At 35.1% G+C, this 10,410-nt stretch overlaps 1 protein-coding gene across 1 annotated transcript; it reads left to right on the top strand.

Moving 5' to 3' along the window:
- The first annotated feature begins 8,113 nt into the window (after positions 1–8,113).
- LOC18429146 (trans-ocimene synthase, chloroplastic) lies at positions 8,114–10,075 on the top strand. The gene is given in 5 exon segments (XM_088860415.1): positions 8,114–8,219; positions 8,558–8,927; positions 9,065–9,283; positions 9,975–10,020; positions 10,022–10,075. Coding segments are annotated over 5 exon segments (759 nt in total). The 5' UTR covers positions 8,114–8,149.
- The last annotated feature ends 335 nt before the right edge of the window (positions 10,076–10,410 follow it).

Below are 10,410 nucleotides of genomic sequence, written 5' to 3'. Positions count from 1 at the left end.
GTAACTGGATGGAAGGAGCATTTGGTGAGGCAGTAACTTCAGGTGCTTCATGTTTATCAACAACCTTATTTTATTTGGATGTACCAATAAACTTCACATTGGATAGACTATTTACTGTCTGATTTGCATGAGAAGCAAGGGGTGATCAAGGAGAAGATGGGTCTTCTATTAAGCTTTTGGCAATCAGCTGCCCTTGATGCGTATTTTGTTTCGATTTTACCTCCATTAGTCACCCATATGTACGAGTCAAACCACCAGTCCAAATTTTTAAACATTGTAAAACATTTATAAAAAGCTTTATGTGCTTTCGGAGTCTTTTGCCCAAAACTTGTTCCACAATAGTTAATGTCACCTTTAACAAAAACGATGCCCGAAAAGCTATACCAACATCACCACTACAAATTTGACTTTTCAAACTATATTCTAGACCAATATCAAATGTCATCCTAAATTCCACATATTTGTTTCAATAATAAATTCCCAAAAAAAGTTAATCCACATAGTTTGCCCTAGAGCATTACATTTAGCAATGGGATGAGTTCTTTTTTTTTCCCCTAAAATAAGCAGAAAAGGGAATCATTTTGCTTGCAGATTACAGAGTGGGAAAAAATGACAATTACCAAAGACTAAATCCAAGCCTCAGGAAAACATCACAATATTTGATATGTGAAGACTAAATCCAAGCCTCAAAAAAACATCACAATATTTGAGATGTGATAATCACAAGCATTAGAACCAACCTATGAGGTTGTAGTGAAATTTTTAGTAAACTATCAACCAATATTTACATTAAATGAGACAATTTTTTTTAGAATCCCGAATCTCATTCTAAATCTTATTACAACAACAACAATAATATTACACAACATCCAATGTGCAGTAATCACATACCAAAATTACTGGAGAAGTATAACAAAACAAGAGGAATATAAAAAGGAAAATGCAAATGGCACAATAAAATAAGATAATTTTTTATTGTGATCCTTGAACATGGTAATCCTGCTCCAATCGAGCCTCCGAGCAATACATGCAACCAAAATTAACATTAAGAGAAGAAAAATAAAATAAAAAATTAACTGAGCTGATGAAATAGATTTTGCATTAAAAAAACTTTTGTTGGCCTTCATTGGTTTCCTCAACCTGCAGTCATTAATGTAAATATCAAAATATGGAAACAATTTCTTAGACACATGCTAAGAATTATGGTAACAACAAGGGCAGTAAAACAGTGATTGAAGGGAAGATATGCAGTGATTGAAGGGAAGATATGCTTAATATTTGTTCTAGCTGCAAACAAAATTGTTAGAGCTCCATCTGGAGAAAAAACAAAAAAAAATATTATATTGCCGCTAATAGAAACATTTGAATGCTGCCTAAAAAGGAGAAAAAAAGCTCAAGCATTCATATGGGCCTATTTTGTGAGGTCATTGTACTCATTGAGATAATGTCAAACAAAATCTAAAATTTTGGGACTCTCGAAAAGATATTGAAATTTGTCGTCCAACTTTAGATGGGTGTAATAAGGATTTTTTTTAGTCCATGGATTGAAGGGGTTGCATCCCCAAAATTTGGGGTCCTAAAACTATTTCTAGATGGGGTTGTAACTGAGGGAGTTAATAGACATTGTACTCCCACAGAAATAGAATATCATTTAGCCAAAAAAATACCCACAAAGGCCAATTCCAAGAAGGGGAGTTTCGTTTAGAAACAATAAAACACATTTTTTTTTTTGAAGGGTCATGGACAACTCTTAGTTGATCGGTGGAGTTACAAAAGTCTGTGTCACTTGAATAATGGAGTAGACCAAGCTGGGCCAGTTTTCACTATATGGTGTACAAAAAAAAAAAATCTATTTAATACGTCTATGTGAACGTGTAGAATGTAGATATGGGTGTATGCACGCGTGTATGTGGGATATGTACTACACACGCAAAAACATAAAGACACACATACAGAGAAGAGGAGATGATGAAGTGAGAGAGCATACTGTGAATTTTTGCAAGGAGATTTGGGCAGAAGTATCACTTGCTTTATTTTGATCCCCAATGAACTAAGCAACTGAAATAAATTTTGCATTAGAAAACTATAGTTGAGCTTGGTTGATTTTTGCATTAGAAAACTAGCTACATTACATATATTACACACGCGCATATAAGGCTTTTTTTGTCTTGTGAAGCACTCTCAAACTTAGAAGCCTGCTTTGCCGGCCCCTAAGGAGGAAGTTAGATGTTTTGCTTTTGTGCATAACAGAGCTTTACCATTATTCCTAGGAGCAAAACCAAATTCACAATGAGGAGCATATCAAACCTTGCAAACACTAACTAGATGGAGAGTAATAAGTAGATTGACAACATGGATATTTAAGGAAAGACAAATATTCATAATTCATAAATATTTATAGCACCACAGTAGTTTCCAATATACCATAGAGGCCTTGAGATTCATTTTCAATAGCATTTAATCTTTGTTTATTGGGGGGCTAGATAATTCAAATATTGCGATAAAAATGATGCAAAAAAAAGAAATTAACAATCACTGAGAGAAGAAGCTAGCCAACCCCAAATAGTCAGGATAAGGTTCAATGATGATGACTGAGGGAAGAAGCCACCTGATGTTTCCGCCATTCAACTTCTTATAAAACAATGACCGTCTAGAAGTTGGTGGCTGTGGAATTTTCTTAAAATGTTGAAAGATCCACAATATACAAGACAATAAAATGTAAAAATAGGCTAATAATAACTCTAGAAAAGAACATTATATCTAATGCTCAGCAGAGGAATCAAAAAGCAAAGAAAAAAAGTAAAAAATTGTTCGATGTGAAGTATGTATCAATAGCTTTCACAAAATTTCAAGATTTCTGTCGATTAAGGTAGCGATCGAGATGAGTTTGGCTAAAGAAGAAGAACTTGGAATTTGGGCAGAAGCATCACTGGCTTAGTTTTTATTCTCAAAGAACTGAGCTGATGAAATAGATTTGCATTAGAAAACTTTGAGCTGATGAAAGAGATTTTGCATTAGAAAACTTTAGTTGGGCTTCGTTGATTTTGCATTAGAAAACAATATATGTATAATTCATACATTACACACACACATACAAGGCTTTTCGAAGCACTCTCAAACTAAAATAGTGCTTTAGTACCCTTAAATAGGGTGTTCGAAGCTTTTCCTTTGTGCATTGCAGAGGTTTACAATTATTCCTTGGAGGAAAACGAAATTCACAACGAGAAGCTATTAACATTTGCGAATGCTAACTAGATGGAGAATAGTATGTAGATTGACAGCATGAATACTTAAGGAAAGACAAATTTTCATAATTTAGAAGTATTTATAACACTTCAGTAGTTTCCAAAATACCATAGAGGACTTGAGGTTTATTTACAATAGCATTTAATCTTTGTTTTTTGGGGGCCTAGAAAATTCTAAGATTGCAGTCAGCATGTTGGAAAAATGGAAATTAACAATCATTGAGAGAAAAAGCTAGCCAACCCCAAATAATCGGGACAAGGTTCCTTGATAATAGATGAGGGAAGAAGCCACCTGAGTGTTTCCGCAATTAGACTTCATATACAAAATGACCATCTAGAAGTTGGTGGCTGTAGAATTTTCTTAAAATGTTGAAAGAACTACAATATAGAAGATAGTAAAACATATAAACATGCTAATAATAACTCTAGAAAGTAACACTATCTCTAGTGCTCAGTAAAGGAGTAAAAAACAAAGAAAAGAAGTAAAAAATGTTCTACGTGAACTATATATCATTAGCTTTCTCCAAATTTCTAGCTTTCTTACGAGTAAGGTGTGTATCGAGATGAGTTTGGCGAATGAAGAAGAACCTGGAATATCCGATTGACGAGATCACATGCAGACAAATCAATGCTAGGATCATCCATGTTATGTCAAAAAAGATCAACACTAAACATGGATGTCAAGCTCCACACTAAGCATTGGACCAATTACTAAACACAAGACAAAAGACAAAACTAGCTTAAACTCATAGAGAAATTTAGTGATTAGAAAGTTGGATCTATATTGGATCTCACCTGAATCGCCCCATCTATCCTCTTGAGGACAAGTTTGGTTTCAAACTCTGGCTCGAACAGGAGGAGTACGTCATGCTAATGTGCCTTGGATGATCCACATCTCCGAGTTAGGCGCTGATGTGCACATTGAACTATCCATGAGACTGAGAGCCCTCGGCACACTCTATCACTGAGCTAATAGCCTGTCGACCAGGCTAGGCCCCTTCAGTGGGGAGCCCTGCTATGCCAAACACGAGAGAAAGCTCATCCCTCTTGTTCCTTTTTGCGCCCCCATGTTGCTACACTGGCAGGGACATGGGGACGTAAAAAATGATCCTATTTCCGACCTAGGATAATAAGCTCATAGACTTGGTTTTACTACACCGTCGAGAAACAAAATAAGACTTCCATCTCCAAGCTTAGCTTAGACGTGGCTTGCTCCTTTTTGGGTGTGAAGCGGTATCAAACCACAATACCCAAAAAGCATTAGCTCTCATTAAAAGGGGGCGATTCAGCCGCACCTTCCAGTACGGCTATCTTGTTATGACTTCACTCCAGTCACTAGCCCCGCCTTCGGCATCCCTTTCCTTGCGGTTAAGATAATGACTTTGGGCATGGTCAGCTTCCATAATGTGACAGGTACAAGGCCCGGGAACGAATTCACCACCGTATGGTTGATCGACGATTACTAGCGATTCCGGCTTCATGTAGGTGAGTTGCAGTCTGCAATCCGAACTGAGGACAAGTTTTTGGAGTTAGCTCACCCTCGGGGATTTGCGACCCATTGTCCTGGCCATTGTAGCACGTGTGTCCCCAAGGGCATATGGGGCATGATGACTTGACATCATCCTCACCTTCCTCCGGCTTATCACTAACAGTCTGTTCAGGGTTCCAAACTCAATGGTAGCAACTAAGCACAAGGGTTGCGCTCGTTGCGGGACTTAACCCAACACCTTACGACAAGAGCTGACGACAACCATGCACCACCTGTGTCCGCGTTCCCAAAGGCACCCCTCTCTTTCAAGAGGATTCACGGCATGTCAAGCCCTGGTAAGGTTCTTCACTTTGCATCGAATTAAGATCTTCCCTATTTGAACTATTTTTAGATTCTAAAATTTTATAATTAGTGATGAAAATAGATTCTCAAGACATCCTAAGTTTTTTTTATATCAATATTACATTTATGTTAAAATTTAGAGGCGCCCCCTAATTGGATTGTTTAAGGTTGAAACCTTATGTAAGCCATACCCATTTACTTTTGATACAAGGTTACAATCACCATTTAGAATTTGACATGCGGAAGGAGTAATGGCTTGGGGCAGCTTCCCACAAATTTTGTGGTATTTTCCTCACAGAGGAGTACAGAGGGGTCAGGACCATGTGCCCTACATCATAAAAATCTAGCGTCCTTGGGCTCTTGCGATTAAACTTTTGTTTGATGCCATTGTGCCTATCAAGAATGTACGGTGATCCCTCTGAGGACCATACATAAATTGGCATAGTTCCTGACATACCCACCAAGAGCTGAAGTATATTTTGCGAGAGTCTGCATAACCTTCTTTCATTCCTTTTTCTTTTCCTTTTTCATACATTCATGGTAGAAATGGAGGGTGGGATATTATTTTGAGGCATCAGCCGAACCATCGACCCGTGTTAACTGTAGGAATAGAGCCTAAGACATCCCATTGAAGCACTTTCTCAATGGGTAAAGGCCCGCTCCGCGGTCTTACAAGAAGCGCCTCAAGTTTTCACACACGAAGGCATGAGATTTCATATGATTTCTCCAATAAGGACCGTCACTTTAATGGTTACATGGTGAGACTTCACGGTCAGCTTGGGTTCCCACTCTTGTTTCACATTTTTAGGAAAACTTACATCAGGACGGTTAATATTTATTGTGATTAAAATCTATTTTCATACCTAATTAGAAAATTTTAAATTCTAAAAATAGTTAAAATCAAATATATCTATAAATATATAAAAATCTTGAAAAATGATGGTTTAGATAATGTGTTGCAAGATGCACTATTTTCGGAGCTAAAAAACTTTTTTTTCCTATTCATACATCTCAATATCGAGATGATCGATTGGAGGGTTTTTTCAACATTAAAACAACATTTTCGATAGATTTTTGAGGTGCATCTGTGATTCTATATTTTAAGGTCGCAACCTTATATAAACTTTTCCTATTAGAAAAAAAAGGGACAATCTAATGTCATTTTCTAATAATAGGGCAGTATTTGGAATTAGAAAAAAAGGGGCCAATCGGATGTCTCTGTTTCCTTTCTTTTATATGCATAACACCTTAAGTAGAAGTGGTAATAATACATTTCCTTACCATGCAGGTTCAACATTTATGATATCAAGGTGGACAATATATAATCAATTGGGGGTCCAATGTTAGAGATAATCAACTAGCTCACTTTTTTTATTTTTCATGGGTTGGTCTAATATATGGGACAATTGATGGCTCCAGAAATCGCCAAAATAGACAAAAAATAAAATATGCATTTCGATATTTGCAATATTAAGCTATTGGAAAAATGGGTATAAAAGAACATGTAAAAAAAAACCTTGGTATAAAATTTTTAAAATTTTGGACCAAAAACAAAATGCTTTATCCGGTCCATAAGTAATTTTTTTATTATAGATTACGTTCTTTTCTCCTTTTTTTTTTTTTTTGGTTTTTTTTTTTTTTTCGGTTTACAAATCCATTTTCCCATTTATATTTTTACTAGTCTCAACATGACAAGTAAAAAAATATTTATGTTCAGGGCTTAAGTCTTTTCAGTCAGCCGGGGAGGTTACATCACATAACCACAAAATGGCGCATCGTGCGAGTCCGTCGTCCTTTGTTTTTAGGCCAGTAGGCATATATAATAAATAAGTCATATAGTACAAAAATAGTAAAATAAAGTTTGCCCAGGGGTTTTGTCTTTCCTAGTAATCAAATCGTACATTCCGTATATTGTGCGGTTGGCATACGGATGCATCCTTAAGTATAGAGATACGGTACAATTTCGAATTTTGTTACGTATACAATTTAAATGTAAAATGTTTTTACGATTATTTTAAAATTTATTTTTATATCTAATTATAAAATTTTAAATTTAAAAAATAATTAAAATCACATAGATCTATAAACATATGAAAATATTGAAAATTGATGGCATAAATAATATGATACTACTTTTGAGACTTAAAATCTTTTTATTTTTTATAGTCATACATCTCAATGTCGAGATGATTAATCAAAAGGTTTTTCAATATTAAAACTATCTTTTCTGAAGAATTTTTTAGGGGAATCCGTAGCTCTACATTATAAGGTTGCATCCTTATATAAACTTTGTCCTTCTTTATATACTAATATTTGTAGGGTGTATTTACCCAAAAAAAAATATTTGCAGTATAGAGTCTAGGCTTTGAACAATTAAAATAAAGCATACCTCCAAATAGTGTCAAGATATATGGTTTCAATACTGGAAATCTTTGTGATAGCCTTAAAATATATTTTCATCTTTAATTATAAATTTAAAGCTTAAAAAATAGTGTAAATCAAGCAAATCTACGAAAACTTGAAAATCTTGAAAATTGACGGTCCAAAAATGCGTTGCAAGATACACTATTTCTAAAACTTGAAATCTAATTTTTTTTCTCATGTCCACGCATCTTGATGTTGAGGTGATCAATTTGAGAATATTTAGGCATAAAAAACATCATCTTCTAGTGAAATTTTTGAGGTGGGCTCTAATTTGATTGTTTAGAGACTTAGCTCTACATAAACTTTTTCCATATGGGTATGGTAGTAGTGGCATTTGAATGTAATCATTTGGCATTACTTTATAGCCCATTTATCACTTTAGTCCAGGAAATTAGATCCCGATCCATTTGAGGCTATCAGAAGTCTTTTAAGCTTATGGATAACTGATTTTCTGGCTGATATCAATATTTCCCGGTTCAACGACTTGAAGAAAAAATTGATGAGGATGATTAGTGCCACTATTAATGACATAGAAACCATGGTTTTAATCGACAACATCCAACGGCTTGGCATATCCTACCATTTTGAGGCTGAAATCGGAGAAAGATAGGTCGCATTTACAAGGATGGTTTCGTAGGAGACTGCGACGATGACCTATATGTTGTTTTTTTTACGATTTCGAATCCTCAGACAACATGGATATAGAGTGTCATCAGGCAAGTGATCTATATCATAGTTTGTTAGAACCAACAGATTTTATTTCTCTCTTTTTGATTTCTGGTGTCGTGAATATTCCTTTTCAATGGATCTCCAATTATAATTTATGTAGTTTTTCTATATAAATGAATATGGGTAGGTGATCAAGTTTCCCCTCTGATTTACCTAAAAAATTATTATATTACAGTCTCTTCCAAGTTGAGCTTCCTGCTTTTATATTTTTTGAATTACAAATGTAAATTTTCAAGTTTAATTTGTGCCAAGAAAATTAATTTGGTTCCATGTAATTTATATGTTTTGACACCCTTTGCCAAGAAAGTTAATTTAGTTCCATTAATTTCGTTCAACAAATTTAAGGATGAAAGTGGAGATTTCAAACCAAGCTTGAGCAAAGATGTTATGGGCATCTTGACTCTACATGATGCTTCACACCTTGGCATACAAGGAGAAGAGTGCATGGATGAAGCTTTAGCTTTCAGTCTTAAGCACCTTAAAGCATCAATGTCTCGACTCGAGCCTGAACTTGCTAGAAATGTCAAGCATGTGCTCGAGCTGGCCTTGTACCGGCGCACGCTGAGGTTAGAATCCATGCATTACATAGAAGTCTATGAAAGAGACACTAAGAGGAACCAGGATTTGCTAGAATTTGGTCTATTGGATTTCAATATGGTGCAAGCAATGCATAAGCAGGAGTTGAAAGAAGTCACAAGGTGATTCAGTTATGGGTTTGGTACCTTGCCAAACCATTCTACACATGAAATTCTGTTATGATACCTAATGTCTCTCGTTCACAGTGCTATATCTCAAATTCGAATCCTATATCTGAACTACCCTAAAAAAGTTTCAGGTTGTGGAGGGACCTGGGTTTGGCAGATAAGCTAACATTTGCACGGGATAAAATACATGAATGGTTCATGTGCCCTGTTGTTCTTTCGTCGGAGTCTGAGTTTTCTATGGGTAGAGTTGATCTCACCAAAGTCATTGCCTTCATTCATATTATTGATGATATTTATGACATTCATGGAACCTTAGATGAACTACATCAATTTACAGATGCAATAGAAAGGTATATTCAGATATTTACGACTATATGCTTTGATATATTTTTCAAAGGCTGCGGTTTTTGTAATGCCTAGGCTTTATGAAAACAAGCCTCAACTCGAATCTTTATCCATAACTTTGGGCATCGGAAATCTTCATGATAGCTCCAAAATCTATTTCTATTACCGACAATGTCCAAAAAGTGTAAAGCTTCCATCTTAAAGATGGATGCAAGTAGGTGTTCCATCTAAAAACAATGAAAACTAATGGTCCAAATATTTTCTTACTAGAATTATTAGTTAGTTTTTAAAATTTATTTATTTATTTATATTCACGATCTTCATGTTGGAGATTACATATCGTTAAAAATTGCCTAAAATCCATCTCAAAAATTGATAGGTCCACATTTCTACATATACATGCTTGGCCACATAGAAACCGGGTCTTTTTTTATATTAGGTGTATTTTATGAGATTGTAAATAATAAGACTATTTACCTTTGATGCACTGAGGTCACAATTACTTACAACTATCTGTTGTAAAGTTTGATAGCTTAGGTGTGTCACAAAGTTTGAGAATACTAAAAATAAATGATTTCATTATATACTTTCTATATTTTATTGGGCAATTTTTTACTTTAGTCTCATTCAAATACATTTATCTTTCTATTTTGACTGGGTCCAATTGATCTTCTTTCTTGTCTTGTGTTTTTATAGATGGGATTCATTGGCTACCCACGGGCTACGTGAGTACATGAAAACAATGCTATTTAGTGTTATATGCAGTTGTTAGGGATATGTCTTTTAGGGGCCGTTAAGGTACCCGAAAATATATTAATAGATTACTAGAAAATATGACATTTACACGGTATATTTATTGTAGGGGTTGTTTGGGTACCTGAAAAAATATTAATAGATTAGTAGGAAATATGACATTTACACGGTACATTTATTAATAAGGAAATGAAAATAGATTACTTAATATTTCCTCAAATATATTGAAATCTATTACACCCGATGAGAGCTGGCAAATCTTTTACGCCCGTAACCGGTAATCTACTGCGGGCGTCTAAAAATCCATTTTCCCTCATTCCTGCCTACATCCATTTTTCCTCTCTCCTGCCTACATCCATTTTCCTGCCTACATCATCTT

The sequence above is a fragment of the Amborella trichopoda genome, chromosome 3 (assembly GCF_054954075.1).
Source record: "Amborella trichopoda isolate Santa Cruz 75 chromosome 3, AtrichopodaSantaCruz75HAP2 v2.0, whole genome shotgun sequence".
NCBI classification, from domain to species: domain Eukaryota; kingdom Viridiplantae; phylum Streptophyta; class Magnoliopsida; order Amborellales; family Amborellaceae; genus Amborella; species Amborella trichopoda.
This window is presented reverse-complemented; position numbering and strand designations above follow the sequence as displayed.